The sequence below is a fragment of the Haliotis rubra genome, unplaced genomic scaffold (assembly GCF_003918875.1).
Source record: "Haliotis rubra isolate DU_JTF1 unplaced genomic scaffold, ASM391887v1 Scf26, whole genome shotgun sequence".
NCBI lineage: Eukaryota > Metazoa > Mollusca > Gastropoda > Lepetellida > Haliotidae > Haliotis > Haliotis rubra.
This window is the reverse complement of record NW_025766669.1, coordinates 174,245-196,951: the sequence shown is the minus strand read 5'-3', so window position 1 is coordinate 196,951 and position 22,707 is coordinate 174,245. Positions and strand designations below refer to the sequence as shown.

The window sequence follows — 22,707 nt, the reverse complement described above, 5'->3', positions numbered from 1 at the left end:
AAGCAAGACAGATCCGCCATGTACAGCCAGTGCGGCTCTACACACTAAACACAATAAACTAAACCAAACCTCTCTCTCTCTCTCTCTCTCTCTCTCTCTCTCTCTCTCTCTCTCTCTCTCTCTCTCTCTCTCTCTCTCTCTCTCTCTCTCTCTCTCTCTCTCTCTCTCTCTCTCTCTCTCTCTCACACACACACACACACACACAGACCGGTGTTTTGTTTAATTGAACATTCATGTCCACAGCTTATGAATACAATTTTACCATTCCAAACAGAAACTATTTGGTTTTCGTTTTAATGAATGAAACGCTTATGTTTATTAGCATATTCAATAATCATGCTTTAATTATCTCATAAGGTAATGTCATAAAACAGCCACCAGGCCCGCATCATCCACGGTGTTCCTGGCATGTGGTCTCAATCACCTGTTTCTGGATGGTCTTCAAAGCATCAAAGTTCTCCACACTAAACACATAGTTCTGCGTGCTGGCCATGGTCTTCAGCTCGTGGTCATCCTGTCCAAAACCAATACCAATCGAGATGATAGTGACTCCTGCCTTCTTCAGATTCGCTGCTTCTTTTAGCGTCTCGGTTTCATTTATAGACCTACCGTCGGTGATGACGATAGCGATCCTGGTGGAGTTGACCCGAGCCCCATGGGCCTTGGTGAAGCTCTGTGTTCTGGCCATCTTCAAACCGGCCGCCGTGTTGGTGCCTGCGCCGACATATTGGATGTTTTTAATGGCGTTTACCACTGCGGATTTGGTTCTGTAAGAGTTGAACCAGAACTCGCTCTTTGCCGTTGAAGAAAATGTGATAGCGCTGATCTGGTTGTGGTGAGAGTCAATAACGAATCGGTTGGCGAAGTTGTAGACGAAGTTGACCTCTTTGGCGAAGTTATCTGCACCTTCGCTGTCCGAGTTGTCGAGGAGGAAGAGGATATCCGCCGGGGTAGGGCCACACACTGCAAGACAGATGAAGCCATTATTTGTTTTCATTTATCTTTCATTTCAAGAACCAAGAAGATCGCGAAGGTCTTAAAATCATTGAGTGCAGGTGTTATCCATAGAGTAGGACATGTTAACCCTATTTCCGAAAAGCGTCGCAAAAAAACAAAAATCACTAATTCCCACAGATTCATCCATTCATTTGTCATCACTATTTTGCCTTTAACGATCAATGGAATTTGTTACGGCAGATAGTCGAGGTATACAGATGACAGTTACATTATGTTCGATACACTGTTAACATCTTGTAACACATCTTGATATTTTTTGTTTCAGTAATCATTTACTGTTGTCTTGAGACACAAATTCTGTGAGTTTTATGTCAGGGCAGCCTCTGAACGATGGAGTTTGGTACAGGCAAACCAGCGGCTATAGCCGGAGGATCGAACCATGCCCTGCTTGCGAGGTTACATTGTGTGCGCTCTTACAACAAACATGTGAATCTACTCTACTTGCTTTGGATTCACCACATGCACAGATGGTCAGAGCATGTGAAAGGTAGTCTCGGAATAAATCTTACCAATTCTTGGCTTCGGTGTGGTTGTGGCATGGGTTGTAGGTTTGGGTGTTGTCGTTGTTGTAGTGGGCTTGGGAGCTAAAAGAAGCAAGGGATCCCAAATTATATATGTTGACGCACGGAGAATATGGAAAATGTTAGCAACAGAGAAACGTAGCAATAATTTAATATCTTTTCTTCTCCTGGCTAGCAATTCTGGAAACGTTCGTAGCCCTACGAACTTCTTAAGCCCATTCTTAACACATTGGCAACGATCAAAGATAAGAATTCTTGACGTGTCTTTGCATGTGTTTGTGACGGGTGGAATTAGTGAATCAGGATACTCTCACTTATTAGTAAACACCTGTACGGTCATTTATAGACACATGCCTAAGATTTTGGTCGTAATCGTTTAATGGACTCATTTACCAATGATTATGGAAATGGTTTTGTCCCTTTTCCTTAAGGCATGGGAAGATGTGTTTGGAGCTATTGTTATTTGGGCGTGTTATTCATTGTGTAGCAGTGCTGTATTTGTGTTACATATTTACTGTTAAAATTCAATAGAGGGCGGGGGTGATCTGGTTACTATATTTAGACAGGAAGACATCTCACATTGTATTTCACATTACAAGACGTCTAGCATTTGTGTGAAGATCACTTTCTCTCCCGGATACTCAGCCTTGGCCTACTTTTACAAGCCTGACAACTCTTAAAGCTAGCTGAATATTTGATTTTGATTGGCATTTTAGAAGATGCTTTTTGATGGACATAAAGAATTTTCTGGATTTCATCTTCATTTTATTGTATCAACGTTGTATCAAAGAATGAAAAGAAGATGAAATCCACAAAATTCTTTATGTTCATGGGTGAATATGATCACTTTCTTTATTGGTTAAACCACTGCTGCTGTATCACAATGTCATGGCCATTGTATTTGTAGAGCCACTGTAATTCCTTTGTAGTGGTTTTTCAAGATCTGTAAACTGTTATGTTAATGTTAGAATATAATTGTCAATTCTTTGTTGATTGTTGGTATCACTCCGTGACTTCACGCTGGTCACGGGATCTCCAGTTATATCAATGTTTCAACATGGGAATCAACTCGTCAGACTACCAGGGTTGGAATGCCACGAGGTACCGTTACATATGGCCTGGTAGGGATTAGTACCTATGTACTTCGTGCCCACTGGACAGTGGAGAATCCGGATTGATTGGTTCCATTGCACATTATATTTTGACAGTAACAATTCAAAGAAATGAAATCACGTGTACATACTTACTCGTGGTGAATATATTTTTAGCTGAAACAACAAGTGCAAACATATCAGAAGAACAACTAGTGAGTGAGGTTAGTTTTACGCCGCTTTTAGCAATATTCCAACAATATGACTGCGAGGGACTCCAGAAATGGGCTTCACACATTGTACCCATGTGGGGAATCGAACCCGGGTTTTCGGTGTGACGAGCGAACGCTTTACCCACTAGGCTACCCCGCCGCCCCTGCCTTAGGGTGTTGAATAGGAGCATTATAAATATGCATTTATTGTTATCATAACGTTGTGAAACCACAAGAAAGCCCAATATTATAACCGACCCAGTATGAAATCTTTTTAAAATGTAAGTTATAACGATTGTATGTTAACCCAGCTGAATATAAAAACATATATTTCGTTTTACAATTAAAATCAATGGGCACGATCTTTCCAAAGGATATATTTTACATAAGCGAGAATATATTTCTTGAATATTTGTTGTCAATTACGTTTGATGTGGAAATGTTACCAGTCTGTTTAAAGTCACCTAATCACCAATGTAAAACATATAACCCAAGACTCACATTCACACAAGAGGTCGACCACTTTGTCATGGATCAAGGGCAAGGACGCTGACGAGTTGACATTGAGGACATACTGATCCCCTGAGGCAATGGCTTTCAGTTCATCCTGTTCGACTGCACTCCCGATGCCAACGCTTATCACCAAAACACCATGGGCCTTCAGACGCATAGCCTCTCTTTTGGTCAAAAGCTCCTCATTGGAACGCCCATCGGTCAACACAACGGCCACGTGTTTGGACCCGTATCTGGCCCCAGCATTTGTGAACGTATGGTCAGTGAGGTACTGTAGACCCAAATGAGTGTAGGATTCTCCGTTGGGGTAATGTTTGCTGTCAATAGCGTTGTTAACTGATTGTAAATCATTGTATTTATTGAAATCAAAATCGTTGTAGGCGTTTGTCGCAAATGTTACCATGGCTACATTTGTAGCGTTGCCGTTGAAGTTCAGTTCACCAATGACGAGCTTAACAAACTGTTTCTGATTATCATAGTTGGTCTTGCCTTCGCTGCCCGACCCATCAAGGAGGAACGCTATGTCAATAGGTGAGGAGTCACACACTGGAATCATAACATGTGAAGCATGTAACATACAATGAGACATATACTACAGTGTGTAACAAACAATGAGACATATACTACAGTCTGTAACATGTAACACTGTGTGTAATATACAGCGAGACACATATAACACTGGTGGTATCATACAATGAGACACATGTAACACTGTGTGTAATATACATACATATGACTGGTGGTATCATACAATGAGACACATGTAACACTGTGTGACATACAATGAGATACATGTGACACAATGGACATTTTAGAAGATGAGGTTCATTTTATGTTTATTTGCCCACAATATAAAGATTTAAGAACAAGATATATGTTAAATATTGTCTGTAACGATAGAAATTCTCTCTTTCGCCTTCTTCAACATGACTGACTGACTGACTGAGTTTAGTTTTACGCCGCTTTTAGCAATATTACAGCAATATCACGGCGGGGGACACCAGAAATGGGTTTAACACATTGTGCCCATGTGGGGAATCGAACCCGGGTCTTCGGCGTTCTTCAACATGAAAATAGCAATTATTTATATATGTATGCAAAATATATTAAGGAAGCGTTTAATCGACGTAGCGCATTATTGATGTAAATATATAAAAATATGTTCTAGTTATTGTGCACATCATTCCTTTTGCATTGTATTATAAATTGTACATGGGCTTGTGGCCTTTCTACTGAATAAAGTTATATACATATATACAATGAAACATACAACACAGTGTGTAACATACAATGAAACATATAATACAGTGTGTAACATACAATGAAACCTATAATACAGTGTGTAACATACAATGAGACGAATGTAACAGAGCGTGTAACATCTAATGAGACATATAATACAGTGTGTAACATCCAATGAGGTATTTAATACAGTGTGTAACATACAATGAGACATTTAATACAGTGTGTAACATATAATGAGACATATAATACAGTGTGTAACATACGATCAGACGAATGTAACAGAGCGTGTAACATCTAATGAGACATATAATACAGTGTGTAACATCCAATTAGGTATTTAATACAGTGTGTAACATCCAATGAGACATTTAATACAGTGTGTAACATATAATCAGACATATAATACAGGGTGTAACATACGATGAGACATATAATACAGTGTGTAACATACGATGAGACATATAATATAGTGTGTAACATACGATGAGACATATATTACAGTGTGTAACATACAATGAGACATATAATACAGTGTGTAACATACGATGAGACATATAATACAATGTGTAACATACGATGAGACATATTATACAGTGTGTAACATACAATGAGACATATAATACAGTGTGTAACATACAATGAGACATATAATACAGTGTGTAACATACGATAAGACATATAATACAGTGTGTAACATACAATGAGACATATAATACAGTGTGTAACATACAATGAGACATACAACACAGTGTGTAACATACGATGAGACATATAATACAGTGTGTAACATACAATGAAACATATAATACAGTGTGTAACATACAATGAGACGAATGTAACAGAGCGTGTAACATCTAATGAGACATATAATACAGTGTGTAACATCCAATGAGACATTTAATACAGTGTGTAACATACAATGAGACATTTAATACAGTGTGTAACATATAATGAGACATATAACACAGTGTGTAACATACGATGAGACATATAATACAGTGTGTAACATACGATGAGACATATAATATAGTGTGTAACATACAATGAGACGAATGTAACAGAGCGTGTAACATCTAATGAGACATATAATACAGTGTGTAACATCCAATGAGGTATTTAATACAGTGTGTAACATCCAATGAGACATTTAATACAGTGTGTAACATATAATCAGACATATAATACAGTGTGTAACATACGATGAGACATATAATACAGTGTGTAACATACGATGAGACATATAATACAGTGTGTAACATACAATGAGACATATAATACAGTGTGTAACATACAATGAGACATATAATACAGTGTGTAACATACAATGAGACATATAATACAGTGTATGTACATACAATGATAAGACATATACATATAATACAATGAGACATACAACATAGACATATACATACATGAGTAATACAGTGTGTAACATACAATGAGAACATATAATACAGTGTGTAACATACGATGAGACATATAATACAGTGTGTAACATACAATGAGACATATAATACAGTGTGTAACATACAATGAGACATATAATAACAGAGTGTGTAACATACAATGAGACATATAATACAGTGTGTAACAACACAATGAGGTATTTAATACAGTGTGTAACATACAATGAGACATTATAATACAGTGTGTAACATATAATGAGACATATAACACAGTGTGTAACATACGATGAGACATATAATACAGTGTGTAACATACGATGAGACATATAATATAGTGTGTAACATACAATGAGACGAATGTAACAGAGCGTGTAACATCTAATGAGACATATAATACAGTGTGTAACATCCAATGAGGTATTTAATACAGTGTGTAACATACAATGAGACATATAATACAGTGTGTAACATACAATGAGACATATAATACAGTGTGTAACATACAATGAGACATATAATACAGTGTGTAACATACAATGAGACATATAATACAGTGTGTAACATACAATGAGACATATAATACAGTGTGTAACATACAATGAGACATATAATACAGTGTGTAACATACAATGAGACATATAATACAGTGTGTAACATACAATGAGACATATAATACAGTGTGTAACATACAATGAGACATAATACAGTGTGTAACATACAATGAGACATATAATACAGTGTGTAACATACGATGAGACATATAATACAGTGTGTGTAACATACAATGAGACATATAATACAGTGTGTAACATATATAATGAGACATATAATACAGTGTGTAACATATAATACATGAGACATATAATACAGTAGTGTAACATACAATGAGACATATAATACAGTGTGTAACATACAATGAGACATAATAATACAGTGTGTAACATACAATGAGACATATAATACAGTGTGTAACATACAATGAGACATATATAATACAGTGTGTAACATACAATGAGACATATAATACAGTGTGTAACATACAATGAGAGACATATAATATAGTGTGTAACATACAATGAGACATATAATACAGTGTGTAACATACAATGAGACATATAATACAGTGTGTAACATACAATGAGACATATAATACAGTGTGTAACATACAATGAGACATATAATACAGTGTGTAACATACAATGAGACATATAATACAGTGTGTAACATACAATGAGACATATAATACAGTGTGTAACATACAATGAGACATATAATACAGTGTGTAACATACAATGAGACATATAATACAGTGTGTAACATACAATGAGACATATAATACAGTGTGTAACATACAATGAGACATATAGTACAGTGTGTAACATACAATGAGACATATAATACAGTGTGTAACATACAATGAGACATATAATACAGTGTGTAACATATAATGAGACACATTCAACACAGTGCGTGGCTGCGATTTGTAATAATTTAGCATTTTTAAAAAGTCAGTTAAAGGCCATATACTTGGAAGTGGGATAAGATTTCATCACAACACTCACGTTTACAGGTTGTATCTGTAAGCTGTTGATGGATTGACTGAAGAGCGTCGAAATTTGGCACAAGGAACACATGCTTCGAATTGCTTGCAATGGCGTTGAGTTCATCCCGATTGACTTCACTGCCGATGCCAACGGCAGCAACAGTAATACGGCGGTCATGTAGCTTCTTCGCTGCGACCACTGTTTCATTGGGAAAGTTCGACTCGCCGTCAGTCAGAACAATGACGATCTTGTCAACATTGTCACGGCCACCGTTCTGTCGGTTGAAGCTGTTCCTGTCGACGTAGTTGAGGGCGTCTCCGGTGTAGGTCTCGCCATTCAACCAGTGAATACGAGCAATGGCGCGGACTAGAGTGGCGTTGTCGGTGTGGGAATTCAGTTTAAACTCGTTCCGCACCGTTGTTGCAAACTGAACAACACTGACTTGGACTGTTGTAGTACCGATATTGAAACTCTTTACAAAATTACTTATAAATGTAGTTTCCTTTTTGAAATTAGACGACGCTTCACTTCCAGATCCATCCACTACAAACACAATGTCTGCTGGTTTATCCGGGCATTCTGAGAGAGAGAAATGGAGAAACGTATATAAAGGTTTCAGATCATGGATTCTGACCATAAACGATGGAGTGACTTAACCAGTTTCGGAGCAACTAACATTACGAATAGGGCGGTGGGGTAGCCTAGTGGATAAAGTGTTAGATCTTCACGCCAAAGACCCGGGTTCAATTCCCCTCATTGGTACAATTGGTGCAGCCCATTTCTGGTGTCCCCCGCCGTGATATTGCTGGAATATTGCTGCTAAAAGCGGCGCCATGCTCACTCACTCACTACTGTACGAAAAAGCTGACCATATAACATGTAAATGAGTGAGTGAGTGAGTGAGTGAGTGAGTGAGTGAGTGAGTGAGTGAACTTAGTTTTACGACGCTTATAGCAACATTCAAGCAATATCACAGCAGGGGACACACATGGTACTCATGCGGGGAGTCGAACCCAGATCTTCGGTGTGACGAGCGAACGCTTTTACCACTTTTACAACTCCCCTTCCTATTACATGTATTGATCAATAATGCACTCTGGTTGTTCTCTGGTGTTCACATTTTATATCCATAAACGTGTCATGGGGATGAAGATGGCAGGCAAAGTATCATAATCAGTCGAATCATCTATTCGAACTGGCAATTTTAGTGGATCCTGTTACGGCAAAAGGACACAACTCTACACAAGTTGAGGGTCTTTCACCAAATGATCATTTGTATCCCCTGTTGTGGAAGACGAGTGACTTAGAGTTTCTTCAACTGAGCTCATTTGAGATACAATATACAAATCTTATTCAGCAAATAGAAAAGACACAGTGCAAAATCCGACCCTTGAAAGGAACAGAAAATATTATTTTTCCTTTGGCAACTTTGGCAAAGACGACTGGCAGGCGTTTATACAAAATGATAGGCTTATAACGTACTATTCACATTTTGATAAGGATCAAATCATGGATTCAACAGAAAACTATTATGTGGGGTCAAATTTGGTTTAAATACCTAAGCTTATTGTAAGCATGGATCCTAGGTTTCAGCATATCATTGCATCTTATGGATCCCATATCTGCTATTAACATGTGTTTTTTATTTGTCAATGACTCCTTCCATGATTTGCAAAAGGGTTAATTGGCGCCATGAAAACCCTTTTTATGGTTACTCATTTATCAAGTACATAAGGTTAGATTAAAGTGGCTGTCTGCCTAAAGAGGGGTTACTATATTATCATTTATCCAATTTTAAATGGATATAATTTCAAATCATAAATGTACGTTTAAGTAAAGTTGTAAATTTTTGTGACCCTTATCAAAGTGTGAGTAGTATATATAGATACAGTTTGACAGATACTCAAGGTAAAATGCATTGTTTCCACTCACTTGTGCCGACGATGTACTCGGGATCGGCGACTGTAACAGCAATTGCAGCCAACAAGACTTGCAGAGTAATTACCAACATGACGACGTGACAAGGAGTGTCTGCAGTTTCTTGTCTGGCATTCTTATACTGTCTTGGCCGTGGGAATAAAGCATGATAATCACATGTTTACAAATGGGTAATGTATGAAACATTTCAGTTATGTAACCTTGTGTTTGATATTTTACGAAACGTCGTGCAATATGAAGTCGTCGAGTCTGACCAATCGTTCCAACGTGTCGCTGAGCCAGAGAGTCTTGGATGGGATGGTTTCTGATATTTTTTGTGATATTTGAGCTGATAGGGGTTTATGTAACATTAACTATGTAGATGTTTGTGTAACCCGTAATATGCTTCAAATTTTTGTCCCAGTGTTGAGGTATTGCATTTTCAACCAAAACCACGGATTGAACTAAAACAAAATGGTTGTCATCTTTGTGGAGAAGTTGGTCACGATCAAGTTTTGTATGTCCATCTGTTTCAGACAGTATCTGTCACCATATATAGCCATTTAGCAACATCCATAAAGCGACATGGCACTCCTTTTATTCTAATCTAATTTGAATGCCATACATAGTTCTATGCTGCATGCGTAAAAATTGCATGAGTAAATGCCACAGTTAATGATAACGCCTGTGTCCATTCAGATCCTTATCGTTTAAGCAGGACTACATGCATTTTGAGAATTATTATGTTTCCATCAGTTAATAGAGCTGTGATTTTACATGCTATTTATTAATACATCGACAAGGTTTACATGGTAAGTAATGATCAGCCATGTCAATGTTCGTGTGGGCTAAAATGTATGTGTTTGTGAGAGATGTTATAACACGATAAATATAAGCTAACTGAAGTCTATCAAATAAAAGCGATGAAACCCAATCGACATCCACAAAAAAACTCTTCAGAGCAAAATCCGACCAGGTGCTCTCAGTTTGAAAATGCGCCACAACCAACTGTTTCAGTGGGAACATATTTTACCGAAGTGTCACCAAATCTGACACAAGTGACAACCATGGCCAAGTGTTTTAAACAGTTCAAGTGATACCAAGAGGTATGTTGACCTTGAGTTGGGCGCTATACTGGCGACACAAAGTAAGGTGCCACACCAGTGTCACTCGGTCAGACACTTTACACTAATACTTAATCAGGCACTGTTGCCACCAACGAGTTAAAATTCAATGTCTCCTCGACTTTATTTCACCCATATAGTGACATGTTATTGACAACACTCATATTGGCGACAGTGGTGAAATATTCTTGTGTTCATGTCACATGTAATTACACTTGTTTCTTTTTTTTCTAAGCTTCCTTGTCAGACAGTAATACTAAATCACGGCAGGCTGTAAACAATCAAGTCTATGCCAGGCAAACCAGTGGTGGATATTGTGAGCAAATACCCACACTGTTGGGGTAAGACGATATGCAATCACTTATGTCTGACCACTATCAAGCATATGTTACTGGGCACCAACACTAACCCAGAATGACCAGGTAGTGTCACTGTTTGATATATCAGCTTGATAACACTGACTCCGACTGGTCAGTTGTAATGCAGCCCACATCAGGGCGACACTGAATGTGTTGTGTGGAATATGCTCTCGGATAGGATGACCTGGCTTTATCAATGCTTTGAACAGCGTTCCAGTTACATTATTGTGTGCCTGCTTTGTGTGTGTGTGTGTGTGTGTGTGTGTGTGTGTGTGTGTGTGTGTGTGTGTGAGTGTGAGTGTGAGAGACTCTCTGTGTGTTGCAGTTGCCATCCACTAGAGATCCATAATGACCCCTGACATGATGTCTTTTCTTCTGGTTTTGTCAACATACTGTCATCACAATGAGAACAAATAAACCATGGTATTATCAGAATATACACTTTATTTCATTGTCTTCATTTAGGAAAGACTAGATACAAAACTTGGTTGAACTGAATTATTGCACTGTGATCTGAGAAATCATAAAACAAGTTTAGCATAGATATCCCAAATAATGCTTATAGTATAAATATCAATGTGGAGAGAATGTGTTATATAATAGCTAGCATATCTGATCATTCTGACAGTTGTCGCTCAGTGTGACCATCTGGAACCACGATGTGCCAACTTGAAGCCAGAATATTTGAACATTCTAACATAGTTGTTTCTCAGTGTGACCATCGAGAACAGTTTCTGTGAACAGATTCTGCACATATGAAGTTCTCTAAGTATGCCTATCTAAATGTTCTGTCAGCCTGCCTATCAGATCATTCCAGTAGCCTGCATATCTGATCATTTCCACAGCCTATCTGTCTGAACATTCGCACAGCTGCCTTATCTGAACATTTTAAAAACCTGCCAGTCTGAGCATTTCAATGATCTACATATCACAGCTGCCTTATCAGAACATTCTAACAGCTTGCCTTTCTGAACATTCTAAATGTCTGCCTATCTGAACATTCTAACAGCCTGCCTTTCTGAACATTCTAAATGTCTGGCTATCAGAACATTCTAACAGCCTGCTTTTCTGAACATTCTGACAGCTGATGTATCTGAACATTCTAACAGCTTTGCTGTCTGAACATTCTAAATGTCTGGCTATCAGAACATTCTAACAGCCTGCCATTCTGAACATTCTAACAGCCTGCCTATCTGAACGTTCTTACAGCTGATCTATCTGAACATTCTAACAGCCTTGCTGTCTGAACGTTCTAATGGTTGGCTTTTCTGAACATTCTGACAGCTGGCAACAGTCTCTTGTTTATCGGAATATTTTAACACCTTGACTAATATTCTAACACAGTCTGAACATTCTAACAACCTGTTATTTGAACATTCCAACAGCCTCTCTGTTTGAACAGTCTGTCTGAACACTCTAATAACCTGCCTGTCTGAATATTCTAACCACCTCTCTGTTTTAACATTCTAATAACTTGTCTGCCTGAACATTCTAACACAATAACGGCTCACCCTGGGTTGCCACCACACAGGTAAGTCAACAGCAGCATTTGTTTGCGTATTAATATTTACCATGTGCAAAACACATTAAAGCAGTAGACATTATCATCTATTTGCAATTTACTATCACAGATTCTCTACGAGATTAATATCACGTTACTTATCATAATCTTGAGAGTATCACTTTAGGTAATTTTCCTGTAATCCACTGACAGATCACAACATAACCCGATCCAGGAATAAAACATACAACCATCAAATGTGCTAAACCAGAAATGTTTTTTAAAAATCTAAAAACAACACAGAGATTTTCAAATGTCCATAACCAAACAAAACTGTTTCTCAGAGACCTTGGCGAACAATTCTCAGCCGTATCAGTATCTTAACACAGAGTGTGACCATAGTTTGACAACAGTCATGTGATGCAGTGTTATTTCAGCTGGAATCTTGCCGGTCTCATGAAACATCCAATGCATGTTTACATATGAAATATTACACTTTCACATATTCATAGCAATGAGATTTGAACACATCAGTTTTATGGAAGCAGTATGACATGCCATGGCAGATAAATATGTTGCATGTAAAACCTAAGGTGTTCTTCAATTTCTTTGGAGTGTACAAAATCAGGAATTTAGTGATGATATCAACTGCCAATGGTTGTGGACAGGTCAAATTGTGACAGATTATAGTATACATGTCATGAAGTCATAAACTCTATACAATTTCAGACTATATACAATCCATTCATAATGATTGTCTCAGATCTTCATACTGCTGGTCTCAAAGGATGGATTGCTCATTTAGCACCTCTTTGACCAGTGTTCTTGTTGTATTTTGGATTGTCAGCTTGACGTGGGAGGTTGAAGTGATTGAGGCGTTTTTGCTTCGGTGAAACCAGCGAGCATGATTATGGAGTTGACAGGACCTAGAGTCATAATCATATTGAACCACAATTTAAATATAGAATGCTTGGTTTCCGCAACATGGCAACTGTGTCCCAAGTCTCATAACCTATGAGTATATAAGTGAATTGGATTTAACACCACTTTGACCAGCATAACAGTTATATCACATTCTGACCGTGTGATTTTGGAGGAAAACCAGATGCAAGTCCAGGACATAACAACTTTGGTGCAATACATGAACACTGGAATGGGGCTAACAAACTTGAGTTTGCAAAACGCAATAAGTTTTAGATCAAACTCTTCCCCAATTATATCATTTAAAAAAAAATTCTTTGCAATGCCACAGGCCCACTTTTACATAAATTTCATATTCCAGATTTGAACATAGAAATGTCATACAAGAATTATGAAATGATGTCAGATGGTCCATAATCAAAATCAAAAAGTTCAGTCTCAGAATTTTAAGAGGATTAATAAAATACCCTTCTGTGAAAATATAGAATTTGTGACATTGGACAAGACCTAAAGTAAAAGTCTATGGTAGAAGATTTTCACACTACAAGAAATAACATTCATGTTCAACTTTTCTCCCTTAATCAAGTAAGTATGTATCATGACAGATAATGTCGTAACACTTTTGCCTCATGATCACAAAATTTTGTGGTATTCCAAATCTGGTCTATCATCAGAAAGTGACCTTCAGAGAAACAATATACAATAACATTATTAAGAATGATAATAACATACATTTACATACAGCAAAATGATGATAACATTGTGAGAGAGATAAAGAAAGTTCCCTAGTTTCACAGATGACAGGTACCTTGTGAACGTGTGAGGCATGGATACAGACAATCTGTGAACATGAACGTACAGAACTGAACAGGTACAGCAGGATGATGTTATTACACTGCATATAACACAGCTGTTGTGTATGACAGTCAAGAAAATACATGTATTTACAAAACATAAATTGTTTAGTTCTCAATACCGCAATGGCCAAAGAGCACAAATTTACAGATAAACAACCAAGGAAAAGTTAGAGTTAAAGTTGAACACCTGTGTTTTTTAACTGTATGCCTTAAGGAACATTCTCCAGCATATATACACAGAAAATGCGCTGGAAGATCCAGATAATGATACAACTATGTAAGCAATCTCATGTAATTCACGATCTCAGATAATATGGTTTCAAAATATTTTTAATGGTACCTTTAGGTTAAATATAAACAAATTGCACATTACATATCAGCTAGACACTCCCATGTACATGTGACACACACTTAATTCTAATGCAGGAGAAGCCATAGTTCCTAGAGGTGCTGTTGTTCACCTTTTATCCTGAAATTTATGGGACATTATAAAATTCCAAATACCAGTCAGTGAGAGAGTGAGTTTAGTTTTACACCATACTCAGCAATATTCCAGCTATATGACGGCAGTCTGTTAATAATTGGACCGCCTCCGTGGTGTAGTGGTTAGAGCGTCCGCCCGGGAGAGCGGAAGGTCGCGGGTTCGATCCCCGACCGTGTCATACCAAAAGACGTTAAATATGGTACTTGTTGGTCCCTGTCTGGCGCTCGGCATTAATGGGTACAACAAGGACTGGTTGGCTAGGAGTCAGTATAATGTGTCTGAGTGGGGTATTCATGCTTCACTGCGGCATGGTATCTCAGTGGGCTAGCACTATAAAACCAGCTTCAGTCTGGGCTAGTACAAGCAGCCGCACAAACACATACACACGCATGCACGTCGTCATATGAGCGAAATATTCTCAAGTACGACGTTAAACCCAATTTCACCTCACCTCACCTGTTAATAATTGAGCCTGGACAAGACAATCCAGTGACCAACAACATGAGCATCAATATACGCAATTGGGATACAATGACATGTGTCAACAAGGTCAGCGCCAAATAGTAGTCATCGAGGATAATAAATACGTACATTTCCAAATAATCGATATACTAACTGTAGATTGCTGTCGTGTAGACTAAGAATACAGTTTGAACATAACGTCATGTATTAGTGTATTGTTTCAATCTGGACAGTCTCACCTTACACTGCAAATAAAGGGGAGACAACCCATAGTGTTACAGTAATGCCTTTCAAGCCACTAACAAATACATCCCCAGCAGCTTTATGCCTTCCTCTTATAATTAGTTGCTTGAAATTTTTGCTTTTCTCAAAATCTTTGGTCAGTGATTAAAAAAAAAAGATATAAAATGAAATCCTTCAATTCTCATTTTATATGAAATATAGATTTTATTATGTTTGACTTTTTTACATTTTCATTGGTATTATATAGGTGCCAAGAACATTAAATATTTTTAAGTTTTTAATACACTTCTTGAATACCAGAGAATGGCCATGGGCATGTGTCACTTTCATTTTAAGGCAATTAATAATAAAACTAGCCTTAAGCCAGATTTAAAAAATAGAAAGAAATGTAAATGCTTCTCTAATAACAGGTGCTGTCAATGACATCAAAATTAACAACCAATAGTTTTTGACAGTTTATGCAAAGACAAGCTATGAAGAACAAGGTTCTGAGATTGCAGCTGAGGATCTGGAAACCAGGCAGATCATGTCTTGTAACATCACAGATAGATATACAATAAATAAGCATCAATAAAACATAGAGCCTGGTTAGCGCCAGATAAATATACTGTTAAAAGATTGGTTAGAACTTGATGGTGCCAATTCCACTACAGGATGAAGGGTTTGCAATGTTAATGTCATGTAAACCTGATTAAGGCTGGGGTGTAAAGCTGCTAATCCCTTAAACTAAAATCCTGTTAATCTGCAATCCTTTTAATCAGTGCAGTGCCATGCTTGGTCAATAAAACATCGGAAATAATCATTTTTGATTACCTGAAACATTCCATTGGACATTTAAGGCAAAAAAGTGAACAAATTATGGATGACTGATCAGTGCTGATACTGAGTGTTCCCAAACAGTGCAAGAATGTGATGCACAAACCTGAACATCTGCCAATAACCTTAATTAAAAAAAAACAGAAAGGAAATCACATAGATTTACAAATTGCAGATTAATTTATCATTGTCACTGAAAAAATCTTTTGTAAATGTCCTGTAAGGTTTGGAAAGAGGGTTTTCTGGATTAACAGGGTTTGACTGTAGAACATCTTGGAAAACAACATGTCTGTACACAAGGGACTTTAGCTCAACTGGATACAATGGAACATAATGGTAGGTTTGCAGGTGTGGGCCAGAGGATCAGATAGTGGAGTAACAATTTCATGCATCTTTCTCTTGGAATATTTTCCAAACACGAGGGTTGGAGAATGACAACATGGAGGGCTATAGGACAGAGGTAATGTTGGAACAAAGTTACCAAGTAAAAACACCACATAACTATTTACCCAATGATCATCTTTCTCTTGGAATATTTTCCAAACACGAGGGTTGGAGAATGACAACATGGAGGGCTATAGGACAGAGGTAATGTTGGAACAAAGTTACCAAGTAAAAACACCACATCATTATTTACCCAATGATCATCCATGCAAGGCCATGCTGTGAGGTATACCAGCAGTTAACCAGTTAACACAAGGGCATAGCTGAGGTTACATAGACATAGTGATCACATTGAGTGACACATAGAAAACTCAATGGATATTTGAAGAAAGATCAAAGAATGGTTGATGTTAAGTTTGGAACAAATGAACAGACATAATTTGTGAAAAAATCAGAAAATATTGAACAGACTTTATGGATAACAACTTCTTTATTTTGTGAGTAGCACAGAAAGTTTGTTCAATATTGTACGTCCCAACTTCTAAAATGCCACTCAAACAAATAATATCAGAAAAGTCTGTGATTTCTAGGGTGGTAACTACTTTGGGAGTATATAAGATGTTCTGGAACAGACAGGATACATGTGACTAACTGGGAAGGACTATTGTGGATTGGGTGTACTTTGTGTGACCTGGCTGGTTTTGAGTTCCTCAAGACGTGGATTGGTTGGTCCTACCAGCTTAGTTAAATTACATGTCACTGACTGACTGACTGACTGAGTTTGGTTTTACGCCGCTTTTAGCAATATTCCAGCAACATTACGGCGGGGGACACCAGAAATGGGTTTCACACATTGTACCCATGTGGGGATTCGAACCCGGGTCTTCGGCGTGACGAGCCAACGCTTTAACCACGTGGGCGCTACCCCCACTGCCCACATGTCACTGTTCTATATCTTGAATACTGCAGACTTACATGAAAAGACTTCACTCATGCATTCAAACGATCTTTCAAATGACATTGAACATCCCCATTGGGAAGGTGGTTTGGGGAAAATAGCTCACATCAGCGGACATAAAACATCAGGGTGGAGATGATTTGGCACTAAGCTGTAATAATCCATAGTAAGTACAACCATTTTGTCTTATGTTTTGATTTTCACGATTAATATGATGGACCTCCCTAACATGACAAGGATGCATATATACAAGCATTGTAGGCCTTTTGTCAAAATACTGTCTTATTTGTGGATCACACATATTACCTTCAACCAACTGTGAATGACTGGTAGTTTCTCTGGATACTGATTTTAATAAGGACAAAACATATCTTAAATCACATAATTTATCAATATACATCTGCAACAAAAATTCTGCAGATGGCAATATGTGTAATAAATGTTAAAATCTATCAAGAAAAGTAAAAGTTAAGTACATTCCTATGAATGACACTGAGAGTAAAGTTTTCATTAAGAATAATATAAATGGCAGCACGTTCCTGCTTATCCTTGATGTTTTGACATATTTTGATATATACTGTCATACATGAAACAAATCATGACACATACATCTAAATTTTACACGATTAGCAACATACTGGATATCTCAGTTTTTTACTTACATATTTGTAATTAATATAAAACTGGTTTATAAAATAGCTAGAATCTTTACTACATTTGGTAACACAGCTGAAACTTTTGATTTAGTCTTTTGTGGTGGAAATATTAGTTTCCTTCAGGTAAATCTTGATCTTGAACTAAAAAATAGTTATGGACCACCTGATTTTTTAATATTACTACAGGTAATGAAGGAATAACTATAGCAAAATGAAAGGACTGGGTAATATGAAAGGTAGATACTTAGTTGTTGTAGGGGTATATGTTTTCATGAAATTGTCAATAACATCTGTATGGGGTAGCTTACTGCGGCAAATCCAGCTGTTTTTACTACAGGGTCAGAATCAGATGTGAAATAATGTTTCAATCAGGTTAACACATAGTTTGATTTGTTTTGTGAAACACAGAATTATCAAAACTAATTCTCACAATTGGTGCAACACACCAGAGCCCTATATTTCACATTTGTCCTTGGTTGTTATTCATATTCAAAGTATACTTTGAAGTTCCCCATTAAGTTTTGTATATTCTGCTATCCTTTATATCCTGACATTTCAGTCTGAGGGAGAGAATGAGTATGGTTTTACGTTTCTTTTAGCAAAATTCCAGCTATATCATAGCGGGGGACACCAGAAATGGGCTTCACACATTGTACCCATGTGGGGAATCGGACTCGGGTTATCGGCGAGATGAGTGACCGCTTTAATCACTAGGCCACCCCACCGCCCCAGTCTGTCGACGGAGATCCGAAGTGATGCATGTCTAGGATATTTACCAATCGGGTGATGATGAGGGTGGTGATGACTAGTGTTGGGAATTGGTTAAAATCTCATAATTGATGATTGGTTCATTACAACCGATCAATCATTGAAAATAATTGGTTAGTTTCATTTATCAAATTTTCCAGGTTATATTTGTTAATGCACACAAAATAAAGAAAAAAACAAGTAGTTCTTTCGAATCTTTGCAAATGAACAAAATGCATATGCAAATTTTACATCTTTAAAGGATGACTCGTATGTTAGGAACATAAATTTCCTGGAGTCTTTAAGATAATTCAATCCTGATTTGGAACAGGCTGGTAGTGCTTATGAAATGTAAATTTAAAGACACAGACAAAACCAACCTTGTGAAAAATATTGTTAAAGCAAACAAGTGTTCCAAAATTGTTTGTGTTCGATTATGAGAAAACATGATTGATTGCTTGGTCGTTTAGTCATTGCGACCAATCTTCGATTATTTCAATTAATCGGACAACCACTAATGATGACAAACGTAGAAACATCGCCAGTGGCTTTACCACATATAGTGCTGATGCTGTTGTCATTCCGACCATACAGCTCGTGGAAACTGTTGTCACTGACTGATCTACATGATGAGTCTACATGATCGTACAATGAACAAGTGAGTCATGGTACATTTAACACGGGGATAGACTTGGCAGGTATTGGGGATAATTGAGTATGCCAGGCACAAAGATTAAAATACCTGGGTATCTAAAGGTTTGTTGTCTAACACCAATCAGCAATATTCCAGCTATATTGCGGCAGTCTGTAAATAATCAAATCTGGAACAGACAATCCAGTGATCAACAACATGAACATTGATCTATGCAATCAATTGGGAACCGATGACACGTGTTAACCAAGTCAGCGAGTCTGACCAACCGATCGCATTAGTCGTCTCTTACGGTATCTTAAAGTTGTACCTATTAAGACCTGTTCAACAATACCCATCCTGAAACTATACTAACTATTTAAAATGTGTCTGACCAGAACTTACAAAACCCCAAATACACAACATAGGAACAAAGACATAAATGCAAAAATACCATTTAACCCTAAGTAGTTGTACTGCACATAGCCTAATCACACACCGCATACGTTAGACTATACTACTGAAGAATCACACTCCATCAGATAAAAGCAAAGTGAAAATAAAAACCGACAAAATACCTTCAACTCTCCAAATATGCTGATATATGGAGTGTTTCCGTTCTCCGGTATATACCTGAAAATCGCCGGTAAAATTTGTTGGGGACCGGTAAATTGAAAGCCAACCGGACACTGTGTCTGGTAAATAATCATGTATTAAAACAAAAAAATCATGGGTAAGCGAAATCAGTCTTGGCTTTGCTTTCATGGTCGCAAAAGTTGTTATGTTTGGGAAATACCCAGGCTAAAAATAACTTTAAAATGAGTACTTACAGTATGGTAATAGGATATGACCAGCAAATTTAATTCATGACTGGTAAAATTTTAGGTTGCCAGACACAGTGTCCAATAGATAATTTAGTCAGTGGAAACACTGTATATCTCAACTTTTGAGTGGCATCGTGAGTTTTGAACAAAAGCAAAGAACACAATAAAAGCTGTAAAATCAACAATCATTTTCAAAATCTTATTCTCAACTCTTGATCAGTCAGGATTAACACATTCATATTTTAAGGGAACCTGCCCTCCAGTCAGTTATAGTAAATATAATAATAAATATGACATTCTGTATTTGATTCAAGCATTACTATTTTTAACATCACATATTTCATTTTTTTAATGTCACAATTTTTAAAAGGAATTTGATTGTATATTACTCAAAAGAAATAAAAGAACATCCAAGTCTCTCATATTAGTCTATCTGTCATAAGTCATTACTATAGTAATATGAAAGAACCCAGCGATCCTTTACTTCTACTGAGTAGCATACATGATCCCAGCATCCTGCTTTGTGAAAGACTGATCATGAACACCTGTAAAGCAAATGGTAAACTTGTTGGCCATTGGATGCAGGTTATTGTAATTAATACTTTTCTCCAATTTGAAATGTGCACATAGACACAGAAAAGACTTGGGATGTAGCTGAACTCGTGAATGTCATAGTGCGCGGAAAAGCATGTTTAGCAAACTGTTTTGATCCAATGGGATTTGATGTGTTGTTTAATGTAATAAAAATAACATTATACAAAATGTCTATAATCCTGCTTAATACATAAAATATATGAGATGTTTAAGCTAATAAAGCAGGTTTAAAATCACTCAGGATCAAGCATCAAAATGATGTGTGTTATCATGTCTAGTACAAGAACATTTGAATATTCTGCTGTAATTAGAACATGATACTCACTAAAACAATCTGTACATTCTCCATGGTCTACTCACTTGTAATCAGAATTACATCACATTAAAAGTTACATCACATTACCCCTCCTCTGACATCCAATCCTGGGTGACCTATGTTCAATCAATACCAATCAGAATGCAGGGTTCTTGAATACCTTGATGGGTTACCATGACGATGGCCCTGGATGACTGTGTCACTGATAGTTGTTCATGCTTTCGACCCTCTGTTTACTTCAACTATCATGACATCACTGTGACATGAATGCAATATTGCTAACCTCTTTTCACTCACTCACTCATCCACATCCCAGGCTCTGGGTGAAAATTCTCCCTAATGAGAATATGGATACAGACTAGATAGGTTGAGTTGTTCTGGTTGTGTCCAGACATCTACATCACTGCCACAGATGTTTTATTAAAGCAATCAACATCAACAGATAACTTCGAGGATGCAGGCACTGAACATACTTAATTCAGGCATTGAAAATTCTCCCTAAAAAGAGATGATGATAGTGTTTTTATAATATAGTTACAGTGGCTGAATGGGTGAAAATGGGGCTGATGCTGAAATAGGTCCAGAATTGATTCATTACAGTTCTTGAACAAATTATTTCTTTGAAGCAAAAATAAAAAAAATTAAATAATGTTAAATAAATTTTTAGTTCATGTTGGTGTGTTGGTTTAGGAGGTAAAAAATAACTGTTAAATTGATCGGATTGATGAGGTTTGAACAAGCATGTTCAAGCACGTATCTCATCAATACAATGCATGAATTAGGAATCATTGTTTGATTTTTTTAACAGTTTTCATCACCAGCTTTGAATATGTGATCAGACTCCACAAAGTTGTGATGAAAACTGGAATGAATCAATACACAATAGACATGTGATCGATTAGAGAATTTTAAGAACACTCAAGTGTTCCTTTATTTTTGTTTTCATGCTTTGAATAAGCTGTGGTGATGAAAACTGGAAAATAATAAATATGACATATTGTATGTGTGCTACTGAAACAACCAGAACAACTCCATCATTCCTCCTGACATCCTCATACCATGGACACCCTTAAAGTATCAGCAAAATCTCAGAAATAAGCCCCGTCCCTGTAGCTAGCTAAGCCCACCCAAGAAGTGATCGGATGTTTAGCAGAGCTCTGTACTTATACCTGAGAGATTCGATTGGTCTCTGTACAGACCTCTTCAGTCCATACCAAATGCTACTTGGCAGTGTATGAAATAAGGCCCGTCCGACCGCCCGAAAACGGTCTAGATTTCTGACAGACGGTCTAAATTTACAGCTAGCCAGCCCGATGGTCTGGTAAAAATCTTAGATGTTTCATACATCTGAGTAAATTCCCCAT

At 37.2% G+C, this 22,707-nt stretch overlaps 1 protein-coding gene and 1 long non-coding RNA gene across 2 annotated transcripts; both read right to left on the bottom strand.

Annotated features, from left to right (window-relative positions):
- Positions 1-280: 280 nt before the first annotated feature.
- LOC124280025 (collagen alpha-1(XII) chain-like) lies at positions 281-9,602 on the bottom strand. The gene is made up of 6 exons (XM_046715904.1): positions 9,482-9,602; positions 7,568-8,128; positions 3,343-3,900; positions 2,786-2,806; positions 1,527-1,601; positions 281-963 (listed from the first exon to the last, which is right to left on the bottom strand). The coding sequence occupies exons 1-6, from the start codon at positions 9,558-9,560 to the stop codon at positions 389-391; spliced, it is 1,869 nt and encodes a 622-aa protein (XP_046571860.1). The 5' UTR covers positions 9,561-9,602; the 3' UTR covers positions 281-388.
- Positions 9,603-11,375: 1,773 nt separating this feature from the next.
- LOC124280021 lies at positions 11,376-14,844 on the bottom strand. The gene is made up of 2 exons (XR_006899552.1): positions 12,399-14,844; positions 11,376-12,335 (listed from the first exon to the last, which is right to left on the bottom strand). It is a non-coding gene; the product is annotated as an uncharacterized LOC124280021 (long non-coding RNA).
- Between the last annotated feature and the right edge of the window lie 7,863 nt (positions 14,845-22,707).

What these genes read in the sequence shown, in the direction of transcription:
- LOC124280025 (XM_046715904.1), bottom strand. Translation starts at nt 9,560, where the DNA reads ATGTTGGTAATTACTCTGCAAGTCTTGTTGGCTGCAATTGCTGTTACA. An exon ending in GGTCGACCTCTTGTGTGAAT is followed by an intron (nt 2,807 to 3,342) that starts GTGAGTCTTGGG and finishes TTGTTGTTTCAG; the next exon opens with CTAAAAATATATTCACCACG. An exon ending in CACACCGAAGCCAAGAATTG is followed by an intron (nt 964 to 1,526) that starts GTAAGATTTATT and finishes TCTGTCTTGCAG; the next exon opens with TGTGTGGCCCTACCCCGGCG.